Genomic DNA, 26,568 nt, shown 5'->3' with positions numbered 1-26,568 from the left:
CCAGGGCGTAATTTCACGAAGGCCACATGGTGGTGCCTCCGGTAAGGGTATAATTTCGTGAAGGCCTCGCGGTGGCGCCTCATTATTAGGACATAATTCCACTGTCACGTGTGAAATGGTATATTGAGTGCATGATATGATGACATTTTCGCTAGCTTACCCTTGCTTACTTGTGTGTTATGCGTGGCCTCTTCCTTTGCAATGATCATCGACCTGGTTGATGTGAGCAGATGTGAGAACCCCTGGTAGTAGTGATGGTAATAGGGATGTTGCAGCTTGATGGATGGGACAGGTGTTGGGCCCACTGTGGGGCCCATTACTGGAGGATTTTATATTATTTATGTTTTTCTTGTCCGAACAAGGCCTAATTATTTAGTTGTTTTCTTTTCAGTATTTTTCTGATTGGGCCATGTGGGGCCCTTTTCTTGTAATCTGGGTATATCTGACGTATTGTACACCTTCCTACCCTAAACCCCACACTCTCTGAATATTCATGTATGTGATGCTTTATTAATTGAGAATTATTCAGTTTTGGGACGTTACAGAGGTTATTGGTAACATAACAAAAATAACAAACCATTGGACAAGAATTGGTATGGTTAAGAAAATGGATTTTAAGTTTAACTCAACCTCACAAAATTGGTTTGTAAGGTAAAATTTGCATCTCACTATTATATATTATGAAATTGTCTTATCTCTAGTCGATGTGAGACTTCTAACACACTCCTTCACATCGAGACATCTACATTTTGTGCGTGGATAAAAAAAATGGATGGTCCGATAACAGTCTGAGATAATGGGTGGAACCGAATATCCAAGAAACATCATCTTCCTAGGATAAGTGTTTTTTTAAAACAATAGATCTAATATCATGTTAATAAGATGGATTTTAAGTCTAACTGAACTCCTAGAGTTAAAATTCACTTTCTTAACAAACATTACTTTCAATACAAAACATTAAAACAATCAGTTTATGAATCTTCTCTATAATATTCAATTTTCTATAATATTCAATTTTCTTATTTTCGAGTTCTTGGATTTCCAACATTTAGTTTGGAATTCTAGATAAAAAAAAATGAATATAGATTTTTATAATTAAAATTATTTTACAAATAAGCTAATATTTAAAAGTTTTATAATGTAATACTTTTTATTAGAAAGAAGGAATTTTAAAGCTCATCCAATATATGGTTTCATTTATAATGTGCCATTTAAAATTATTTTACACAATATTTTATTTATTTATTTACTTTTAATATGCACATAAATATAATTTTGGTCTAAGATAGTTTTTTTTTCTTCACAAAGGTACGGTTCATTTTCTAGATTTTCTTTCATACAATGTTCTAATGTTTATCTTTCAGGTTTTCTTCTACACAATGTTCCACCTCCTTCACAATGGTTCTTCCCTTACCGTCTTCTTCACCCAAACCACTCAAATCCTCGACGTTAATTTCTTCAATGGAAGTTTAGGAGATGAGGTGGTTGGTCAAAACTTAGGTATAGGTGTATCAAATGAATCTATATAGAGTATGTCGGTAGTTGTGTGAAGTATTAGGATAATTTTCCTAAGTTCGGCCAACACAGTTGACTATATATTCCACATCATTCTATTGTGCTTCCGGAGATTGTTGTTACTCGCCATTTACCAAGCTTCTCATCGATAATATATAGTGTATCAAAGTTTCTCATGCATAATGAATATCAAATATTCCTACAAGAACGAGATTTTTCTTATAATGTTTTCAAATATTATCGTTAGTCAATTGCTATGCTATTAACGTCGACTTAATCAACTCTAACATCACACTAAAGATTAATTTAAAAAAGAACTCAAAAAACATAAAATTCTTTTTAATTCTTTTATTAGATAAATATTTTAGTTAAACTAACTAAAATAAATAAAGTTAACATTGATTTATCGGACATGTATTTTAAATATTTGGATTTATTTAAGTTAATGATGATACTAACTATTAAAAAACTAAAAAAAATATTAAAATAAATAATGTTGACATTGATTTAAGAGATGTTAACTTTATTTGATTTGAATATTTTATTTATTTAAATTAGTATAAGCTAAACAAATGTTAAATATAAATTAAAAGAACTAAAATAAATAGTGTGAACTTAATCGATATTAGCCTTATTTATTTTTAATATATTATATTTATTTAAGTTAATGTTAACTCAACGAAAACTAACTATAAAAGAAACTAAAATAAATAAGATTAATGTGGGTTAAGTGAATGCTAACCTCCTTTATTTTTTTAATGTTTATAATTATTTAAATTGGTTTGGACTTAGCCAACAAGTTATATATTTTGAATCACACACACAACACAATAATGTAAACTTATCTATAGGGGTTAGATTTGTGGAAAGTTGTGGAGGAAGATAGTCAACAAATTCCATGGAAACTTATCTATAAGGGTTAGATTTGTGAAAAGTTGTGGAGGGAGATAGTCAACAAATTCCATGGCTCAAATAAAAATGCAAAAGAAAAAAAAAAGACAAAGAAGACAAACACAAAATCATATTTGTTGATGTTTCATAAATCCTTACGAGGATCATGACCCTAAAGTCATCTAAAAGAATTTATGATTATTTAAAAAGAAAATAATAAGAAAGCAAAAAGATTTGGGAAATGAAAGTTTTAAACTTCACATAACTTGAGTTGAAATGATAAAGGAGTGTGAGACAATTAAAGAATATTCAAACAAATTGTTGGATGTTGTTAACAAAATAAGATTATTAGGAAAATAATTGTCAACACAACAAGTGTAAACAGAGATTAAATGCAAATTGTCATAAATGTAATCAATTGGGACACGTGAAAAATATATGTAAATCTCAAGTTGCTCAAGAAAATGTCAAGATATTAGGATGGATAAATTATTTCTTACAATATCATGTGTTATAACTAACAAATTTACAAACAGTTGAATTATAGATAGTGATTGTATAAATTCATGACTCATGATTGAGAAGAACTTTTAAAATAGTTTAATAAATCATATATATATATATATATATATATATATATATATATATATATATATAATATTTCTAAAGTAAGGGAATAGAGATTGTGAAAGGTACACTTGTAATTAAAACTCATTTACTTGTCAAATTAATTTTAATGTTTAATATGTTCCTGAGATTACTAAAAATTTGTTAAGTATTGCTCAAATATTAAAAAAAATTTATAAGATCTCTTTAAAAATAAAACTTTGTATGATCAAAGATGCTAACAAGCTATTCAAAATTCTTATATATGAAAGATAAAAAATTTCCTTTTAATTCAATAAAGGAGGAATGAGCTACAAATGAAAGAGGATATATAAAAAAATCAAAATAAAAAAAGAAGATACATCTCCGAAAGAATTTTGATATCCAAATAAATAAATTAGATAAAGATCGACATTCACATCGATTAAAGGTTAAGTGTTACGTACTACAATGAAATCCATAATAGAAAAAAAAAAGTAATGCTCATAGAAAAATAAATACAATTAAAATTGTCAAATTGAATAAAGACATCATCTTAAAGAAAGAAAAAAAAAAGAATTTCAAGAAAAAAAGAGAAAAAAAAAATCAAAGAAGAATCAAATATGAAGAATTGAAAATTAAATAAGATGATCTTAAGTATGTTAAGAATATTTACTAAATACTTTTTTTATTAAAATTAATTTAAAAAAAATTCAGTATTGAAATCATATACAAAATTGTTTATTATTTATGAAATAAAGATTGAGATATATCGTAAATATTTAACATTATGTTACGATTTGCTTTACATAAAAACACATAATAAAATAAAATAATAAATTTTCTAATAATTAGTTTTCTCGTAAAACATATCATATCTCTTATATATCTTCAAAACTAACAACACCAACTATAACAACGTTTTAAAGAAATTAGGGCAGCATGTATATATTTCTTAATAAAACTGTTTGTTGATTAATGATAAATCATCGTGTATCCTAAATTTTTTTTAATTGAGTTCTGACCAAAAGTTTATCTGTCTGAATTAATTGTTCTTCTTTTAACCTTTGAACAGAAAAACCAAAAAGCATGTGTATGCATGTATGTTACACATGATTTTTTTACATGTATTTTTCTCTGATAACTCATTAATGTTGTTTTCTTCAGTTGAAGTTAGTACAATGAAGCAATGATATTAATCATGGGACATTGTTGAAAATGTGACTACAACAACTGCACACACGATTCAGTTTTTAGTTGTTTATTTTTCTGTTGCTTTCTTAGGAACATCATCATACATGTATTATGTATACGTGCAAATATGTTGAATCTAATAAAGCATGCATGTCTTGATATCTTGCCAACTGTTTCGAACTTTGGATATTAATATGTTTTTTGTTTATAATCATGTACGTGCAATTATAACCAGATGGGTGAAACTTAAAGAGATTATGAAAGAATACTCGAATAATTTGAGTGAAACCGTGAGAACAGACCTAGTTGAAAGTGCAAGGTTTAATCAAGTCTGCATAATTGTACTTATATGAAGATGTGAGAATATTCACATTTAAAAACATGAGAATACTCGTTGAAAACGTACGTACACACGTGTATATGTATTTGATATATATATATATATATATATATATATATATATATATATATATATATATATATATATATATATATATATCAATCATGAAATTGACACTAGGGAGATACAACACTAATGAGATCTGAGTCAACCATATAAGAAATTGACACCACTCTCAACCCAAAACCTTAAAACAATAAATTTATGGGTCTTTATTCTTATATAATGCTCTACTTTCTCATTTCTGGTCAATGTGGGACTTAGACTCACACTTGGATTCTTAACAATCTCCACCTTAAGGGTGAGTCCCTTACATTGATACACTCCCCCTCCAGCGGAAGCATTCCCAACCACGAGTACTCCTTTATCTGTCCTTTTCATAACTTTTTATTTGCAAATTTTGCAGTTCTGTTGACTACATCACTTTCTGAAATTTCTTCTAATGATACGTGTTCTGGCTGCTCCATGTCAGTTGGCTTCTACCCTGTTAAGGGTAGATATAACTTCTTTTGATACAGGTAGTCCTCTATTTGCATCTTCCAAAACCCGAAGTCACTGCTATTAAATTTCTCAATCCTCACCTTCCCTTCTTCCAATGCCATTGCTCTTGCTGCTTTGACCAAAGCTCCTGCTGCGACTTCTGACCAAAGCTCCTATTGCGGCTTTTGACCAAAGCTCCCACTACTTCTCTAAACTGAGATCTCCAAAAAAAAAAATAGAAATTAAATCTTTTCTGACATAGAAGATCAGACAATTATGCAACCTCAAATTGATTGCATGAATGAATAATAAAAAGTATGAGTTTCCATGTTACATGCCTTAAGTTTTGCTTGCATTGTCCAGTCAAATATTCGCAAAGTTAACAGTTTTGCAGACAGAAGTGTTGAAATTATAATAAAAAATGTGATTTGGCGTATGAAAATCTTTTGTTTTCACACGTGCAGTTAAACAGTGTATGTGATTTGCCTTTTTCATGCTTTTGCTTATAATCGAAGGAATTGTTCGTATGCATAAAAAATGAATGGAATTTGAATTAAAGACGGTGAAAAAACTGAGGTTGGTGTGAGTTATGTTTTTTTACTGCATAATCCATTAACATGTGTACATGGTATCCTAGAAATGTATAGTGCAAAAATGGCACATAAAGAGATTGAGTGGGCCAATAATTAGGACATGCAGAAGTTTTGTTTGTTTGAATGGTAGCATGACCAAAAAGGAAGGTTCACATTTTCTTTTCTTCTTTCAAGATCAATGTCACCATTCCCTCTGTATCGCAATCATCGGGGTGTAGCGTGCTTATTATTGTAATAACAAAAATATCTCTTAACCATTTTTTTTTTCAAACAACCTTTCTTTTACCATAGTAGGATGTATTCATGGTCAATGTCACTGTTATAATAATAATTTATTATTATTATTATAAAATCAAATATATATATATATATATATATATATATAATATTGTCAAAACCTCGTTTTTCTTATTATTTTGGTCTTTTAAGAAGCTAAAGAAACTCAACATAGCCAGGGTTAGAGAAAAAATGTTAAAGAAATGTGAAACTGTTGCGTTTAACATTTAATACATAATTAGACTTCTAATTTTACTCGAATTTTTTAAAAAAACTCCTAATTAATCTTTTATTTGTTCAATTTTTAAAAAATATTTAATTTGATCATTTCTATTAGACTAGTTAAACCTAAGTTAACGCCGTATTCTTATAGTGACATATATCTTGTTATTGTCACGTAATAGATAATAATACTTGTTTTCAATTTAGTCATCTTATTTATAATTTTGAATCAATTTGGTTTTTTTTCAAAAATAAAATATTGAAGCAATTTGATCATTCCTCAATTTAAACCAAATTAATAATTAAACTTAATTATAATTTATAAAAAACATATTTAAAATATTTTTTAAAAATTTATATATCAAATAACTCCACCTAAATATTTAAATTATTTTTCTTTTACATTTTTACATAATAAGAATCCCTATTTAAATTTATAAATTTTTTAAAAAATATCAAAAATGTAAATGTAAAGCTTATAATTTTTAAACGTTTAAGGTGACAACTATCGCTCTATATTTATATTTTGAAAACTTTTAAAATATTACAAGTTTAATTAGGGATTCTATTACGTAAAAATATAAAAAAAAATTAAATATTTAAGTGGATTTTTTTTGTATATAAAATATAATTAAGTTTAATTATTAATTTTGTATGAAAAATTTGAGAGGACCAAATTACTCCATTTAAAAAATTATCAAATTGAATCAAAATTAAGAATAAAAAAAATTAAATTGAGAATAAATATCATGTGACAGAAATGATTAGATTTAACATTTTTAAAAAATTAAAGAACTAATTTAACAAATAATTTCTTTTTAAAATTCAAATAAGATTGGATGATCAAATTAAGCATTAAACATAACATAAATAATAGAATTTTATCATCATTTACTATATTGGTATGAGATTAATATTTATATTTTTGAAAAATAATATCACGTGCTAATATATATAATATTATTAATGTAGACTTGAAATTATCCATTAATATATATATATATATATATATATATATATATATATATATATATATATATATATATGATGAAAAATATATCACTTGTTTCTTAGAATGGTGAATACTAAATGTTTTCGAAACCAAACTAAATATATAAAATGGATTAAAAACGAAAAAATATCAAAACCAAAAAACATTTTTATATTTGGGATTCTCCGTTTCTTAATCAAGAATGTTTGGCTTCGGTTGGAAAATCAGAACTGAATACTGTATTTATATATAATATTTTTTTTTTGAATTAATCAGTAACCAACAAAGATAGATAAATGCGACGTGACTATTAAAAGTTTATTTCCAATATATTTATATTTAACGATTTTGTGTTATAATAGAGAGATTATATAAATGAAATACATAAATATAATTACAAAATAAAAATACAATGTCTCTCTATTTGACAGTTGTTTTGCAAATATATGAGATTTTTAAACTACCAAAAATCTCAAAAGTCAACCCCTTTCACGATTCGCGCTCTCGCTGCTGCCCCCACCATTCACGACGCTGACGTTGCTGCTGCCCCACCCATTCACGGCCACCGCACCGCAGCCGCAGGAGCGCACCCCTCCACCCTTTCACGAATCACGGCCACCGCGGCGCAGGAGTTCCTCCACCCCTTTGACGATTCACGGCCACCGCGCCGCAGTAGCGGCTCTCCTCGAGACCTTTCACGATTCACGCTCGTCAACCATCCATCATGATTCCGGCCAGCTCTCTGCATCGAAGTCGAACGCGCCCTTTCCGAATTGGTTTGGTCCCGAAATCGCCTTTCTCGAACGCTTTCCGTTGCCATCCATTGCCAACAACAGGTGAACCATCTCTTCAATTTCATTTTCTTTGCTTTGTATGAACCTGCAACAGCCTGCATTGATGCTGAATTGATTTGCTGTTTAAATTGGGTACGTTTTTTATGTGTATTGCTGCAACAGTCATGTGTGTGTACTGCTGCTGTTTATTAGGTTTGCTTTGCTGTTGAAATTGGTTTGTGTATTGCTGCAACAGTCATGTGTGTGTATTGCTTCTGCTGAATTTGTTTGCTGTTTAAATTGGGTTCGTTTTGTTGTGTGTATTGCTGTTGCTGATTTGGATTGCTGATGTGTGTATCTGGAAATTGAATTGGAATTAATTTAGAAATAAGAATGGATGATAAGAATGTTAACATACCTGTTTATGATAGTGAAATTGACAAAGATGATACCGAAAAACATTCTGAAACAGTTGAGAATGATAAAAGGTAAAATAAGACTAGTATTGTTGGAAGTATTTTACTAAGATTAAAAGTGTTAAGTAATGCTCTAGATCAAATTAGAAATATTAGAAATAGCATCAAATCAAATATATTAGGGGTCAGAGATTAGAATGATAAAATGTATGTAGGTTGTCAACACTTGTATCTCTGTGTGGTGCTTCATGCTTCCTGTTATGTTTTAACTGATGACTTCAGACACAACAAGCACTAAAATCTTAATGATTACACAGTACAAGCACTAAAGAATACTATAAATTTTGTTAAACTACTGCAACAGACTGAGAAACAAGTTTTCTAGGAACTGACAATATCAAATCAATTTTGCAATTACCTGAATTTACCTTGCCCCCCAAGGAAAGCTTACTTTTAAATCTTACACCACATGTTTACTTCCTGAATTTGAAGCTCAAACCATAAGATCACATAGACATTGATCATCGGAAAATGTCAAACCTTTGAGATGAAGTGAGATCATGAATTGAAAAGGCAGCATATCTTCAGTCACAGAAAAAGGAAAAATGTTAGTTTGGATCGGCAAAGTAAAAATTGTCAAAATGTGAAGGATCTCTTTACTTGGAATCGATGTTATTGAGAAAACATTATTATCACTAGTCCCATTTTGTTTTTAATTAGCTTTGTTTGTTTTGATTACAAAGTTGGATATTTGCTATCATCTAACTTTTTTGTAAGTGGTAGTAAGATAATGGGACGAATATTTTGAGTGTAATTTTTTAAATATGATAAAAATGTGTAGTTTTTATTTATGTTTTGTTAAAAGATATGACAAAAAGAATGTTTAGTTTAGTCATGTTTTTTAACATATAAGGACACTTTTTTGAAAACATCAAATATTGGTAATAAGCATGTTAGTAGTGCTTAATTTTAATATAATTGTCATTTTAAAATTTATTTAAATATATGAACATTTATTATTAAATCGGAATTTCAATATTGATTTTTTCTCATGAATTTTGAACTGTGAGTTTAATCTTATTTTAAATCTTAAGATACATAACTTGTATAACTTAAAAGATAAAATATATAAAACCCTTAAATAATTACTATTTTTTATAAAAAAGAAACAATATAACAAAATTTGTATATTAATTCAAATTTATTTTCTTTTAAAAAATTTTAAATGAAAAAATCCAGAAATAATTAATTTAAATGAAAAACACATAAAAAAAATTAGAAAGAAAATATTAAACAATAATTGAAGAATATAAGAATACTTATATATTAGTTTAAACCATAACTAAGTTTTTCAAAGCGATAATATTAATTTTTTATAAAAATTAGAATGAAAAATAAAAAAAATAATATATAAATTATTACTGTCACTTTAGTATGATTAAAGTTGTCAAATAAAAGAATATGAAAAAACATTTTATATTTAAAATATTATCATGAAAAACCTATTCGAATCTATAAAATCTAAACACAAACAAAGATACCGTTAAATTAAAAAGATATAAAAGACAAACACCAACTAAATTAAAAAAATATTATTGAACACGACAAAATATATATATATATATATATATATATATATATATATATTATCAATTTAATTAGTATATATATATATATATTTATTGAAATATAACAATTACACTTTATAGTATAAAATTGTATAAAAGTCTGTCTATCAATTATAATTCATAAATTAATAAAAATCAAGATAAATATTTATAAAAAAAATGGTCTAAAAAAGGAAAAGAAATCTAGATAAACATTTATAAAAAAATAATCTAACACTCTAATTCATAATATTTAATTCTGATGTTTATTATTTTCTGATATTCTCTCATAACCGATTTTATCTTCATTTTTCATAAAAAAAAAATACAAATTTACTTGAATATAAAAAATAAATAAAAAATCATAATTTTAATTTTAATTTTAAATTTAAATTAAAAATAATTATAATACAAACAAATTAAGAAAAAGATAAGTTTAAATAAATATTTATAAATGATATTTATTTTCAATCCAAAGATAAATTTTCTCAATCCAATTCAATAATATAATACATAAACTTTATGTTGTGTGAGTAAAGTTTCTTTAAAAAAAATGTTTTTATCCAAATTCACAGACTTCTTCCTCCCAAAATTCACAAACTATCTTTCTCCTCCCCTAGATTCCAAATTCACAGAGTAGAAGACCACCAGTGTCCAACTCAACAAACCCCAGACACCGTTTCGTGCACGTGTTGCCGGAGCCGGCGTGTTCGTGTCGGAGACGCTTCGGGAGGTGGACGCGAGGCTTTGTAGAAGAGTCCCTCTCACACGGTCATCTTTTCATGGTCACCTAGGTTTGTTTTCTCTCCCTTCATCTTCTCCCTTTCCACTATTCATCTCCTCCCAGTTTCTTTTCACATTGTCTTCTGTGGTTCTATTTGTTGATCTTCTTCTTCTCCTGTTCATTTTCTCCCTGTTTATCTTTCCCCTGAACTTTCATCTTCCTTTGTTTTTTCTCCTATGTGTTTCTTTTTTATTTTTTCCAGTTTTTTTCCTTCATCTTATGTAATGCAAACCTAATTGCGAATTACACGCTTCACATTCGATCCCACGATTCATGTTACGATTCAGGTTACCAAACTATTCATCAAATATCGCTGCGGGATAATTTTGTAATGAATCGCGATTCAGATAGTATGGTCCTGATTATTCTATCTACACTTAAAAGTAAAGAAGAATTTTTCTTTTTAATTTTTACACGGGTTAGCGAGCCAACCTACGGGTGGGTTGAGTTGCCTGGTTTTAAAAATTCTGGCTCATCATAAAGTGATCCGGTTTGGACTGCGCCCTCCTTTTTAAACTCAAAACGTGTGGGACTAGCTTATTTTTGACATGTCTAACTGAAATACCATAGAGCTTTCAAGCAATATTTTGTGCAAAGAATGTAGAGATAGAACTGCTTATATTTCTTAAAACATTTATTGGTGTCAATAAAGGTAAAAATAAATTTCTAGTTCTCTGTATTGAATTTGGAATCTTGCACTATACCTATTCAAATCTTAATTACACAATTTCAGCAAGACAAATCTGAATTAAAGCTTTCAATCTTTGACAATGATTTACAGAATTATTTTAGTGCATTCACTTTTATAATAAGCTAACAGCATGCCATCTAATTCCGCAAGTATGTTTTTTTCTTTTTCAATTTTCATAAATTTGTAAAAATATGTTTGGAAAATGGTGTTTGAAGATATCTAGATTTTTGAGAGTGACATTGTTAGTTACTGAACCAGAAATCAGGATAAAAATGTTATCTTTATTTCTAAAAGTAAAACTTTCTCCTAGTGTAGATTCTATGTGATATATACTCTAGCTAATTACCCCTTTTTTATCCCCTTTCTTTATTGAAGATAAAAAGTTGTTCTGTTAAACAAAACAAAGTTCTAATCCCCTACTGAATAGAAATAGTACTTCCAGTCTTACCCTTCCTAACCTACGCATAATAGACATTTAATTGCTTGAATAGGAGATTTGCATTCATAGTTACTATTCTTAACCCTATTAGCTTTAACATCCACATTTTCAACATTTTAGTTGCTTACTCTTTGTTAATGGCCCTTGGGTTATAATGTCACCCCGGTTATCTTCCAGAAACAAGGGTGAGCAAGAGGTTGTAGGTGATTAACTTATTATTTATGTGGAATGGTAGAATTGGACCAAGAGTAGAATGAAAATTAGGAAGTAAACAGAATGTGTAGTATTATTATTTAGTGGAACGCCTGCTTCGGGTATTCATGGGACCCTGTTCATCTCCATGTCTGCTGAGGAGACCCCAAACATCCCTAATATGGATAAGGAGTGGATGCTACCATTGACTGTCTTAAAATGGGTAAGCTTGACAAAACCATTATAATTGGCATTGAATAAAAACTCTGGCCAAGAAGCTATTTTGGCTATTTCTGTTATCCATAGATAAGACTATACACAAGACAAACCTCTCTTAAGGGTTTTGAACACTTTCCCAATCTGCCCACTCAAATAAAATTTATCTTGTCGTAGTATAGAATCATGTGTTTATCAGAGCAAGACATTCTTTTAACCTCTAATGAAGTTTGTTCCTATTGTTCTTATCTACAAACTATTCGTTTTGTAATTGTATACATCATTAGTGTTAAAAGTGTCCTGGAAGAACTCAGTTTGATTTTGTTGTGTCAGTTATTGAACATACAATGCTTTATCCATCATTCTAGGCTTGAAAGAAAGAAGAGAGACTTTAATTCTGTAGAGAAGAGAATGGACTCTGTTGTCAATGTGGCAGTGGAAGAGATATGTAGTGGAATTGAAGATGGGGTCACTCTTGCAGCCTTATGGGTCAAACTTCAAGGCTCATCCACTCTTTCATCCACCAATCTCCATTTGAACCGCACCGTCAAAAGAGCCATATGGAGGAACCTCCTTCGCATTCCGGGTCTTCGTTTTGAACCACAACCATCTTCTTTGGAATTGGAGGATGCTGAGAAGCTCAATATAAAGATTTTTCCTCAATTGAGCCTTGTTGACAACTTCGTTGGTCTGTACGAATCACAATCACTCCAACATGCCCAAACGCGTGTCCTTCACCTTCTTGCCAATGCTAGAGGCAATGGTATAACCCAAGCTCAACTTGCTAAATTGTTGCACATTAATGCCAATAACTTCCACTATGTGTTGAGGAGTCTTGAGTGTCAAGGTTTAATTGTCAAGCGTTCTGCAATTGAGAAGAAGAAACAAATCTCCAGTCTTGGTGAATCCAAAAATTTTCCATGCGTAACTACCCATTTAGTTTACTTACGTCGCTATGCGAAACAACTTGCCTGTCATCAAAGGTTTGAGTTTGAAATTACTAAATTCAACTCCCCAGAAGAGGAGGAGGAGGATGCAGATGGAGCCACGTTTCAAACAGATGTTCATCTAAAGGATTATTCACCTCAACTGAAAGCTATTTGTGACAAACTTGCAAAAGCCAATGGCAAGGTTCATTTTCATTCAGTTCTCTTTAAAGTTACCTTCCAGACCAACTAATACCATCATTTATGCTCACGTTTTTATTGCAATATATTTCTTCAAGGTTCTTCTTGTGTCGGATATTAAAAAGGATCTTGGGTACTGTGGATCGCGTCCAAGACAAAGGGCTTGGAGACAAGTATGTTTTCTCTGACTTTGAACATACCAAATTATGATTATGTCTTCTGCTATTACTACATTCCCTTATTGCTCTTGTGTGACCAGATTTCTCACAGGTTGAAAGCAGATGGTATTGTGGAGCAGTTTGATGCTAAAGTGAATGGCAAGGTTGGTTAGTTTACACTGTATCATTACTTTTATGTCTCATTTTGATGATTTTTTAGTCTCTGCAATGTCTTTCTTGGAAAGCATTGCAAATCATCTTCTTATGGAGAGGAAATTCCAACTTATCAGTCACATATGTGAAAAATAAATAATGAATAAACAGTCTCATTATGGGTAAAAATATATTGTTTGAGTTTGCAATGTATCATTTTTAATTGCAACAGTATGACATATTTTTATGGTTGCAATACAAAAATGGACTTGATTGATTAATTGCCTGAAAACATAAAATGTTGTTAAGTGGTGGTTCTGTGCTTTAACGCAATCCTTATGGTAGTGATGACAAAAACCAAATTTCTTTTTTCAGTTCCTATTCTTCAGTCTTTTATTTTAATATAGATTGATATATTTTATACCTCACGGTGACACAGTCAAGTGGTACTCTTCTTATCAATTGAACATTAATTCCCCCCACCCCCTCTTTGGCATAACTTTGTTCTGGTAGTAATCTAGATGTAAGTCTTTAAGTGTTTTGTAGATTGAGGCTTGCATGCGCCTTCTTGACCCAATAACTGCTGAATCTGGAAATGAAGATACAGGGTTGAGTTCTGAAAAAACATGTCAAATTATTGATCAGCTTGTGGAGCTTCCCATTGAGCATCAAATTTTTGATATTATTGATGCTGCAGGATCTTGTGGCATTACTTTGAAGGAGGTACAATTTTTATTCTTATATTATCCACTTTGGTAATTGCAGGAAAAGAGAAAGAGTAAACAAAAGGAAAGATGTGTGTGGGATTTAAATGTGCTATACCACAAATATTATTCATTTAATACATAATATTTACCACCAAACCACCTTTCTCTTTCTATCTGTGTCCTGTATTCTCCTGTGAACACTTTTGACTGAATAAGCTTCTTTTTTTTTTTCATCTTTCTGGCTTTAAGTAAAGATTTGTTTATTAGTGCTGCTTCTCCTTGATTGCCTTTTCACATCGAATATATTGGGTGTTAAATGTAAACAGATATGTGAGAGGCTTGGGATTGAACTGAAAAAGAGCCACATTCGACTTGTAAATTTGTGCTATAGATTTGGAATGAAAGTAAAGGAAGAACAGTGCCTCAAATCAAAGACAATTCGAGTTTGGACTTCTAAAAATTACAACCTTGGACCAGAAGTTGAACTTATTTGCAAGCGTGATGAAAATAAGATTTTAAATCATGTACCTGACAGTTCAAAAATAATATCTGAATTTGTGGCTTCGACTGCCAGTGGGGAACTTGCTGATCAAGCGAAATTGGAAGATATATTAGTTGGTGCAGAACTATCGACTGTATCTCCTACAAATATTGAGTCAAACTTTGTAGAAACATCAACAAACTTGCAGGATTTGGTCCTTGATCAAAGAGGTACGATTTCTTGCTGCAAATTTGTCAGTTCATCAGTGGACACAGACAATGCCCCATCAGGAGCATTTCCATCTGAGGTGTTGAAACAATTCTCTACTGGATCATATAAAAGATGTGCAAGTTTTTCTTTAAGTGACGATAACACTAGAAGGGCAAACAGGATACTTGAAAGACTAAAGGTTTGTCTTTCTTCCCCTTCCTAATCCTATTGCAAATAGAGTAAATATTTTTTTTCTTAACATTTATATCCAACGTTCCTAAGTCATTTTTTCCGTTTTCCCCATTCAGGATGAAAGGTTCATTTTGAAACCTGAATTAAATAGGTGGCTTAATAGCTTTGAGAAGGATAAGTCTACAAAAGTGGATCGCAAGACTATAGACCGAATATTAAGCAAACTTCAAGAACAAGAGCAGGTCAAATGCATGACTGTACATTCACCTGTTATTTCTGAATATTCCAGGACAAAAGATTGTGTGGTAGTTCTGCGTCCATCCATGAGTCTATCTCAAGAGTTATTTGATGAAATTCAGGATAGAATTCGATCATTTAATAATTATATTCGCAAGAAAAGTACTTTGCATCAGAAAAATGATGAATTGATACCTGTAATGGAGGATATTCAGAAAAATCAAAGTATTATAGTTCCAGATGGGCAGGTTAGTAAATCAGAAGCCATGCGTGTCAATGGATTTGTATTAGCAAAAATGATTCGTGCTAAGCTGCTGCATAGTTATATTTGGGATTGTCTGCATAGGTCAACTGGCCAGGTTGATGCTTTATCATCTAAAATATGTGAAGAGGAGCTAACTGATACTCCTCACAGTACCAGCAAACTATTTACTCTAGAAGAAGTTGTTAAAGAAATGCCAGTTGAATTATTCTTACAAGTGGTTGGGTCCACCAAAAAATATGAAGAATTGATTGAAATGTGCAAGATGCATTTACGTCTCTCTAATCTCCCTCCAGAGGAGTACAAGTGTTTAATGGATTGTCATGCAAAAGGGAGACTGTCATTAGTTATTGACATTTTACGGCGATTAAAGGTATGCCTGTTGATTTAAACTGAAATCTTTGTATTTAATTAGAAAATTTATCTTTTTTTTGTATTTTGTTGGTTCCATCTTATTACAGTCTCCCACTGGGGTTGGTGGAGTATTCAACCACATAGCATCCTAGAGCCTAGAGTCATCTTTACAAAATCTAAATTTTCAATTCCGTGACATGTTGCAGTCATCATTGGACAAAACTACTTTTTTTTATTTCTTTTACGGAATTGTTGTGAACAAATACTTTTTTCTATCCCGCTGTTAAATTACGTTTCTGAAAGATAAAGAGCTGCTAATAACCAATTAGGGGGAAAGTGGTCCACCACGATGGAAAGTAAGAATTTATTAGGAAAAAAAGTTAACAAAAAGAAGATAACAATTAAATTCAAAATTTTAATGATGCATGCTTGATGTGTAGTTGATTCGCATGGTAACTGATTTGCAATCTAGAGATGCAGCCAAAAGCCCTCATACTCACACCATGGAGCTTAGCCCTTATATTGAGGAACCTATTTCAAATTATGCAGCGTCTTCAAATTTTATATCTCTTGATCTTCGACCAAGAGTCAGGCATGATTTTACTCTGTCTAATAGAGATGCAGTCAATGAGTATTGGAAAACATTGGAGTATTACTATGCTACTGCTGATCGAAAAGCTGCTTCGTATGCATTTCCTGGATCTGTTGTACAAGAGGTAACCTCCAAGTTTATCTTCAGTGCACAATTGCAATATTTCTAAGTTTTAATGCATTATTTCTAACCCAATATTATATTTTGAAATCATGGTATCAGTTCAAACTCTGAAGATAGTAATTGTTTTGTTTATATTGTTAGCTTTTCCGCTTCCGTTCATGGGCATCTGCTCATGTTATGACAGTCGAACAACGTGCTGAGCTTTTAAAGCATGTCATGAAGGATAATCTCAGTGAAAAAATATCACTTAGGGACTTTGAGAAGAGTGCTAAAGAACTGAATCTTACCATGGATCAGGTTAGTTTGTTTCAAGTTGTAGACTTTCAGTGTTGTTTATCCCTTTTGGAAAGGATAAGGCAATCAGTTGCAACCCCCCTGCTCTTTTAAAAAGTTTCAGTATCTACAGGTGATTATATCCTTGAGGATATAATATCATTTTGAATTTTCATTAATATGTATCTCCCAAAATAGTACTATTTTTCTTTTTTCTAAGAAAGCATGATTGTGTAGTTGTAGTCTACAAGAAAAGTTATCTATGGAAGGAAATTAACTGGATGAAATTTCTCACTGATTTCGTTTTTTAATCTTCTTGTTGCTTATAGTTTGAGAGAGTCTGGTAGATTATACTGAGAACTGTAAATGGAAATGAACTCTCAGAATTTAAAACTTTTAAGTGAGAAAAGTGTTTTTATTTTTTTATTTGAGTAAAAATTTAACTCGTATTATTACCACTGTTTCAATATTAGTGACTCTTGCAAATCTTTCCTATTAATACCACTTATAGGTACTCAGCATGTATTCTTGTAAACGACGCCGCCATTTGGTTAATCAGTTCAAACATGAAGAGAATGACGATAATTCGCCTGAAGACACGAGTAATGCATCTTGTTGTAGGAAAAACAAATCCACTGATCTCAGGCCTGCAAAACGTGCTAGAACTGATGCATTAACTGATGTTGTGGACATGCACATTGAAGAACCACATAATTTGGATGTGCACTCAGAAGACTGTGCCACAGATATGCAAGAATTTGGTGAAAGTATGCCTGAAGGCTGTACCCTCCTCATTAACCAGTGTGTCTTAAACAAAATGAAGGCAACACGTCGTAGAAGATTCATATGGTCAGACAAAACTGATAGGTAAGAGAAGTTTTAGGAACCTGCTAAATCTTAAGTGAGATAACTAAGTTAGTTTAGATCAGGTGTGGAAATAATGGCTCTCTGAAGTTGGACCATTTATATATATTAAGGTCAAATTGCATGAAACAATTCAGCTCTTTTTCTTGCTTGAAAATTTAGTTTTCTGAATTGAATATAATGTCAGTCTAGTATTAGTTTGTTAGCATTATTAGTGGAACCTGTATTACAAACTTAAATCAACAGAGAGTTCTTTGTCATGTGTATTTTTGTGTTAACTTCTTACAAAACCTATTGTGACTCTAATTGATGTGGAATAGTTATTTTAAGAATTGTGATTAACTTGCAAAAAAAGGTTAAAAACTAAAGAAATTACTGGTAATTGATATTAATGCTGATTTTATGAAACAATTTTTTATTAACCAGAAAATTTAAAAAATAATTGGCTTGAATTATAGTTTATATATAGCTTAAGCGTGTCAAGGATTAGTATTTAATAAGATAACAAAGTACTTGCCCCCCTGTCTGTGTCCATTCTATTGTTCTGTAAGTTGAGGCATATTTGCAGTAATTCAGATTACTAGTTGTCTGTTTGTCTTATAAGCCTATGAATATATTATTTTTGTGGTCTGAGTTTGTATGATTTTGTATCATGTCAGGCAGTTGGTGATCCAATATGTTAAACACCGTGCTGTTCTTGGTGCCAGATATCACCGAGTAGATTGGACGTCAATTTCTGATCTACCAACTTTTCCAGCCACTTGTATGAGAAGAATGAATTTGTTGAATGCTAACTCGAGAGTTAGGAAAGCAGTGAATAAACTCTGTAACATACTTAGTGAACGATATGCAAAACATCTGCTGAAGTCTCAGAACATGTCATTAAACTCAGATGAATGCAAACAGTTTGTGCGTTCCCAGTCCTGTGAAGGTATCTCAAATAATTCTAGTCCGGATTCGGAAATTCAGATGAGAAGTTTAAAGAGTGAAGCTTGGGATGACTTTGAAAACAAAAATATCAAGACAGCCCTTGAGGAGATTCTTCGCTGCAAGATGATGGCTAAGCTGGATTCCTGCTCCCAAAAGGGTCAATTGCAATATGAAGGGTGCTCAGATGCAAGTGTGAATGCTGATGGCTATGTAATTCTCTAATAACTTTAACAACACTTGTGTCAAGTCATTGCTGCTGAGTATCTAAAAAAGACTTAAACATATTTCTTGCTGAATCTTGTATTTAAGTTTTAATTTCATAATTTTCCTTTTGCTCTCTTGTCTTTATCCTTCCTGAATGAATTTTTTTTCCTTTTTCTTATAATTTATGTTCTATAATCTTTAAGTATTCTGAAATCTGTCTGACACACTGACTTTTTTTTGCAGGAATCTCCAGAAAATAAAGAAAGTACGTCAGCTCAGAGTCATCATGGGAAGTTCCATTCTTTTTCCTCCCAAAGATCACGTCGTCGGCGACTTGATAAAAAAATTACTAGGTTTCTGAATAATATGGCTAATGTTTATGGACAAGTAAACGAATCATTGGCTATTTCAAATGCTGTCGAGTTATTTAAACTTGTTTTTTTAAGCACCTCAACTGGTCCTCAGCCACCCAATTTACTTGCGGACATTCTTCGGCGATACTCAGAACATGATCTATTTGCTGCTTTTAACTATCTTAGAGAGAAAAAAATTATGGTAAGGTGTTCTCAATCTCATTGGTTTTCTTCAATGCATTATATATGAATTTGATTAGTTATGTGCTTAACTTGTCTTTGTGCTGTTACTTAATGTAGTCATCTTGTGAAATAGCGATAAGCCTGGTATTGCATACACTGCCTATTATGTTTCCATATAATTTTACCCATATTTTACGAATTGTGTCTGAAATGCTTCATCATAAAATGTTTGTGGGTGTGTAGACTGACATACCCAAACTCTTAAGCCTGTTGTAAATGAAGTGATCTTTCTTTCACAAGAAAGTTGCAGCTTAACCTGTTAAAAAGTATATGTAATGTGGTTATATTTTTCAAGGTGGCTTCTAAGAAAATCTTGTGTCAATGTTAACTTAATTTGGTGAGAAAATGATTGTATTCTTGTTCTTAGTATTGGAATTAAGCCCGCGTCAACAGAGATAAGCACACGAATACCTCAGATTCAATGCAACTGATATTTAGCTGATTAAGAGAATTGTTATATGTTAAACTTAAAATCGGAATCCATTTTATTGAATGTTGTACAAATTATAAATTACACATGTAGACTGATTAGTACCAGAATTCACCAAATTCTTTCCATGTGTACAAAGGTTTACTAAAAATAAAGTATGGATTAAAATATGTTTATGTTTATACTAATGTAAAAGTTCCTACATTCCCCCAAGCTAGGTCGAACTTGCTTGTATATTTTTAAATAATACTTATTTGAGCTATGGAATTTTTATCGAAGTGATTGATTGCTAGTTGAATAAAGATTTATATCATGAACCAAATGACCCATTCATATTTTGAAATAATACACTATTAAATCCCAAAGAAGATAAATTTTATCAGGGTCACTACAATCTTGTTCTTAATCCTTAGGTTCAAGGTAGTTGAACAAGCTATGGAATTCTTATCTAAGTCATTGATTGGTAGTTGAATAAAGATTCATATCATGAACCAAATGACCCATTCATATTTTGAAATATTACACTGTTAAATCCCAAAGAAGATAAATCTGATAAGGGTCACTACAATCTTGTTCTTAATCCTTAGGTTCAAGGTAGTTGAATAAAGATTCGTATCATGAACCAAATGACCCATTCTTTGGTTTGCAAATAAAACCGTGACCCACTTATATATTACAAAACTAATGTATGTGAACTGATTCTATCAAGTTGAGAATGACAAGAAAACAATACTAGTTATAGTTTTCCGAAAATTTCTTAGTCTGACTTTTTTTATATATATTGTTCATTTAGTTTGTGTGTGTGCCCAAGTGTGTGTTTTTCTACAAATTTAATTACATTAATATTTGACAGGTTGGGGGCACTGGCAGTGAACGTTTTGAACTTTCACAGCAATTCTTGCAGAGTGTTTCAAAGTCACCATTTCCATATAATACTGGAAAGCAGGCTGTTAAATTTTCTGCATGGCTGGATGAAAGAGGCAAAGACCTTACAGAAGTGGGGGCCAATATTTCTGAAGATTTACAATGTGGGGACATTTTTCATTTGTTTGCTTTAGTCTCATCAGGTGACATCTCAGTTTTGCCATGCCTACCAGACAACGGTGTTGGAGAGGCCGAAGATTTGAGAAGTGCAAAGCGTAACCTTGATGTTAGTGAGTCTTCATGTGGTGATAGAGCCAAAAAACCAAAATCTGCATATGGAGTTGAAGGTGAAATAATTTCTCGTCGGGAAAAAGGTTTTCCTGGTATTGCCATCTCTGCATACCGAACAACAATATCAAAAGCTGATATTTTAAATTTGTTCAAGGATAATGATAACAATGGCCAACCTTTTGGGGGTGATTTACAATTAAACATAGGCCAAAGTCATGATGACTCTATTTCTGACCATATGTTGGAAATTGTTAAATCTTGTGACCCTATACCTGTGGATAAAAATCATACTGAATCACCCTGGGAAGCTATGGCAGGCTATGCACATCGATTATCGTCAGAGTATTCCAATCAAGAACACGCAAATGGCATTTGTGCTGAGGTCTTCAGGGTTGTTTATGCTGCCATCCAAAAGGCTGGTGACCAAGGATTAAGCATGGGAGAAATTTCCAAGGTTATAAACCTTCCAGGTATAGATGTGGTGATTTACCAATGTATACAATTTACTTGAAATTGACTAATATGGATGATTTTTTTACTTATTTAAACTTGAGATTGTTTATTTTTCTTTGGCTGTCTTTCAGGAGCTGAGGTAGATGGGTTGATTGTTGATGCTCTTCAAGCATTTGGGCTAACATTAAAGGTTCCTCCCTATTTCCTTGTTTCAATAGTTTATAGAATGTCTGCTTTCAACTCAATGGAAAGCATATATTTCCCCCTTCTTCTACTCAAACAATGGTTTGAGACCCAAAATCATGTTCAAACACAACCAACATACCAAACCATTATGTCACATAACTTGTGATTTGTGGATTAGAGTCAATTTAAACACTGAAATAGAATATTTTTTTAACTTTAAAAACTGTAGCTACTACAGGGCTCTATAAGTGTGCTTCTTTGTGCATTGATAGATTGGTTATTTACACATTTCCCAAGTGGAAGCTATGATACCATAATCCTGTGCTTTCATTGAATCTTTTCATTTCTTTTAGTTTTGTTGAATGCAGTATATTATCAGATGATTACAGAGTGTATTTTTATTCTTCAATTGTTCAGAATCATAGTAGTTTGGGTATTTATGCAGAATTAAAAGATTGATTATGCTATAAAAAAGGAATAAACAGTGAAACGAATTTCCTTAAAATCAGGAGAGTGCAAAAGAAATAAATGCTCCTAATTCTGAATGCATCTAAAAAGATCCAATAAATCTGTATGGATTCTACCAAAACTGTATGCATCTAAAGAGAAGAAGATTTAGAGTGAATTTGAGAGAGAGTAAGTTCTTAGGTTTCCATATTTATAGTAGTTTGAGATACATTAGATACAATGGATGAGAGGAAAGAAGAGAACTCTTGAAGATGCTCCTAGGAACTAGGTCTAATGCATGCTCCTAGGTACTAGGTCCAACACACCATATAATGAATCATATTTAAGACTATTTATTCTAACAAAAGTGTTGATCAATTTCCCCATGTTTACTGCAGTTATTCTGTATTAGATTTTGTGCTATGCTTATTATTGACTTATTTTCACAATATAGTTTCAATGGTAGACAAATAGGTATATTCGCAACTCCTCAAGGATTCTCTTTAGCAACAAAATTTCAGAAACTCAGTTAGTCATAGTGCTATAATCGGCTTCAACACTAATCCTTGCCACAATATTTTGTCTTTTATTATGCTACGTATCTGAATTACCCCAAACAAATGTATTAAGGGGGGCCTCAGATTGAATTTATTAGTTTCAAGCTTCGTCTTGAGAGAGTTAGAATTTTTAAATATGGGTAGAAAGTAGTTGTATTGGAAAACTGCTGCATGCTTCATCTGAGCTGTACTTTGTAGCTAGGACTACAGTTCACGCTTTTGATCTTTGCTCTTCCCTCTATTGATTGTATCAGAATTCTATCAGTATAAATTTGAGAAACATAAGAGGTGTAATTAAGCCCACTAAATTATATTAGTCTCTTGTTTATGTTAAGATATATATATATATATATATATATATATATATATATGTGTGTGTGTGTGTGTGTGTGTGTGTTTTGCTGAAGTAGTTTACAATATCAGTAGTGATTTGAGACCTTTTGCTCCAAAGAAATTAAAATGTTTTTGCAGAAATTCATAATAACTTATTCTCATGCTGGATTAAAACGCTTCTTTCATTTTTCTAATTTGTTTCTTTCCCACCATTTTCTTTAATAATATGCTCTTTACTGTATAGGTCAATGCCTATGATACTGTCCGTGTTGTTGATGTCCTGTACCGTCACAAGTACTTTTTGACATCTGGGTCTGATTTTCATCGTGTTGTACAACCTTCCTCAACAAAAGCTATTAAGAAAAGTAATCATACATGTGAGCTTTACGAATCAGATAAAATGGATACTTCTTCTGTTCATACTCCCAGCAAAAGAAACACTACTGTTGATAACGTGCACAGAGTGACCATACTCAATCTTCCTTGTGAGGATGTGGATCCTGAAAATCAACCTTGTGATGGGAATGAAAGCTGTAAGCAAGACAGGTTTGGCATATCCAGAGTCGATCATGAGAAAGAAACTCTCAAAATTTCTTTGGGTGACTCATGTGTGCCAATATTGCCATGGATCAATGGAGATGGAACCATCAACAACATTGTTTACAGAGGACTTCGACGTCGTGTTCTTGGGATAGTGATGCAAAGCCCAGGGATGTTGGCGGTATGCAAAATCTACATTGTTTTCTTATTTAATATTTTTAAAATTTCATAAAACTTTGAAATGTGATAAGGTCTGATGTGAGTGTTTAGCTGGGCCTAAAGGAATAATGAAAAATTGCTTTAATCCTTTAGAAACAAGTTAGGTTAGCTTTTTCAGCATATATGGGACTTTATTTTATTGACATGGAACACTACCAACATATTAGATCTTAACACTCTTCCCTGCATACTCTCTTTCTGCTATTAACTCAATTTGTAGGGATTGAGATTCCATTTCTTTAGTTGCAATAATTTGGATAGTGTCGTGTTAGCATTTTTATGATATTGATATGGGTCCTGTTTTAGTAAAAAACTAAAATATACTTATATTATATATAGGTGTTTTTTTATTTAATGCATAGGAGCCAGTAGTTTATGTATTATATAATATGGATATAGTGGATTATTTGTTTTGTGCTGTATGCTGTCTTGTGTGTGTAGCATTTATAGCATAAGAGTAAATGATTCGAGTTTTGATTATTTGATGCATTCTGCTAAATTGTTTTCTATATTGTTACTCCAAATCAGGCATCATTACCTGTGTTGCAAAATGGAAAATGAGAGTAGTAATGTAATAACAGAGCAAACAACCAGTTTATAAGAATCGTTATATACATATTATTATGAAAAATATTGGCAGTACTTCTATTAAAAATAAGTGATGACATAATAAATTGAGATGCAATGGAAATCAAGTTTTACAAATTTTAATCCTTCATTAGTAAATGGAAAAATGTACTGACAATTTCATTTGTATGTGTTAGGATGATATTCTACGACACATGCACGTGTTGAATCCACAGGTATTTTACTCAATTTTCAAAATTCTGCGCTTCTATTCTGAAATTCCTAGTTAGTCTTCTAGTCACGTGCTGACTTCTATTCTGAAATATTTCTGGACTCTTCACCTCCAATTTTTTTTTCTTCAAGAATATTATAAGATAAGTTTGAGTCAATAATGCTTTTCCTAAGGTATTATTGAAATATGCACCCATCTAGATTAAAATTATGCCATAAACTCCAATGGCTTGCAAAAGCTATTTCTACATCGCACCCAGTGTGTGCACATGTGTATTTTTCAATCACAGATTTTTTTCTTCCATAGTAGGTGAAAAGAAGCTAAACAAGTTATCCTGTGTTTTTCTATGTTGGTTTTAATTGTATATGCTGATTCGAGTTTCTGACAGAGCTGTAGAACGCTCTTGGAAATGATGGTTCTAGATAAACATCTAATTGTGAGGAAGATGCATCAAAATATATTTGAGGGAGGACCCACTGTACTTCAGAATCTTATTAGAAGCACGTCCAGCAAACCAAAGTTGATTTACCGAGAGCATTTCTTCGCCAATCCCATGAGTACAGACTTGTTGTAAGTAATGTATGGAGTTGACATCAGTACTTCTTTGTTACATAGATACAGAGAGATGGGGTAGATTGTATCTGTATAGAAACAAGTTTATATGAAATTTCAGATACCAGACCTTAAATTTATATTTGGAACAGTTAAAACATAGGCTACACTCGTAAATATTTCAGGCTACTCCCTTATAAAATCTTTATATTTTGTTTTTAGTATTTTATTGACATATGTTAAGTAACTATATCTATATCTGCAACTGAGTGTAACATTTTTTTTAAAGGAAAAAATGAATCGATATAATGAATATATGGTTTCTATTCCCTTTTTTTTTTCAGTTTTTCTTATTTGACAATTAAATTCAGAGAAGATAACCATAACTCTGCCCATGTCCTTGACCATGCCCTTAACTCTATCCCTTAACGCTAACCTTAACTCTTACCCTAACCCCAATCCTAAACACAAACCCTAGGAGCCATGATGTACCAAAAGAATGATACTGTAATTGTTGCGTCCAAGGCTTCATTCAATCTTAGTTGCAACTTCAAATAGGAGTTGTCCTGTTTTCTCCGAATTCATTGAGTACATTTTCGTTTATTTCCAATGGCTTCGAAGGTTTTGTTGAGTTAGAATATCTTGAGGAGAAAGGAACATTAATTATAACTTATTCTTAATCTTATTGTGCTCACGTGTGATTACATATGAAAAATGTTACGTAACTTGTTTTTCAAAATTTATAGAAATAGATTTATGTCTTGGCATAGTACGGTAAGAATGTGGGAAAGTGTATATTGGAAATTCATTATAAGTATAAGTGTTATATCAGAGAGGTGAAAAAATTAATTATTATATAAAAAGGTTAAGAAGATTTATAAATGGATTAAATATATTTTTAGTTTGTAAAACTTTGATGCAAAATTAAAATGTCTTTATTCAAAATTTTGATATATTTTGGTTATCAAAATTAAATCATTTGACACATTTTTACTTCGTTAACAATTATATAATACGTCAAAAAAAAGTTTAACTTAATTAAGTTATATAAAATAAATCATGCACAAAATAAAATATCCAACTTTAAAATGGTTTTTATCAATATTACGATTCTAGAAAATTTTGGAATATAGGTCTATATAGGTACTAGGTATGACTAAAATACTGTA

General features: G+C 31.2%; 1 protein-coding gene across 6 annotated transcripts; it reads left to right on the top strand.

The window, feature by feature from the left end:
* The first annotated feature begins 7,604 nt into the window (after positions 1 to 7,604).
* On the top strand, positions 7,605 to 25,620 carry LOC114167388 (B-block binding subunit of TFIIIC). 6 transcript variants are annotated; one of them, XM_028052477.2, is made up of 18 exons: positions 7,605 to 7,983; positions 10,564 to 10,737; positions 12,634 to 13,396; positions 13,491 to 13,565; positions 13,652 to 13,714; positions 14,250 to 14,426; positions 14,737 to 15,300; positions 15,410 to 16,165; positions 16,587 to 16,862; positions 17,003 to 17,158; positions 17,646 to 18,001; positions 18,658 to 19,138; positions 19,376 to 19,687; positions 21,012 to 21,783; positions 21,898 to 21,956; positions 23,534 to 24,010; positions 24,813 to 24,851; positions 25,236 to 25,620. In XM_028052477.2, exons 3-18 carry the CDS (start codon positions 12,677 to 12,679, stop codon positions 25,419 to 25,421), a joined length of 5,469 nt encoding a protein of 1,822 aa, XP_027908278.2. In that variant the 5' UTR covers positions 7,605 to 7,983; positions 10,564 to 10,737; positions 12,634 to 12,676; the 3' UTR covers positions 25,422 to 25,620. The 6 variants fall into 6 exon arrangements, with proteins under 6 accessions (XP_027908278.2, XP_027908280.2, XP_027908279.2 ...); XM_028052479.2 differs by lacking the exon at positions 10,564 to 10,737; XM_028052478.2 differs by lacking the exon at positions 7,605 to 7,983 and having other exon boundaries at positions 10,516 to 10,737.
* Positions 25,621 to 26,568: the final 948 nt, after the last annotated feature.

Source organism: Vigna unguiculata, chromosome 10, assembly GCF_037176805.1.
Source record: "Vigna unguiculata cultivar grain cowpea cultivar isolate G323 ecotype 2 chromosome 10, ASM3717680v1, whole genome shotgun sequence".
NCBI lineage: Eukaryota > Viridiplantae > Streptophyta > Magnoliopsida > Fabales > Fabaceae > Vigna > Vigna unguiculata.
Note: the sequence above shows the minus strand (reverse complement) of the source record. Positions and strands in the feature narration are given on the sequence as shown.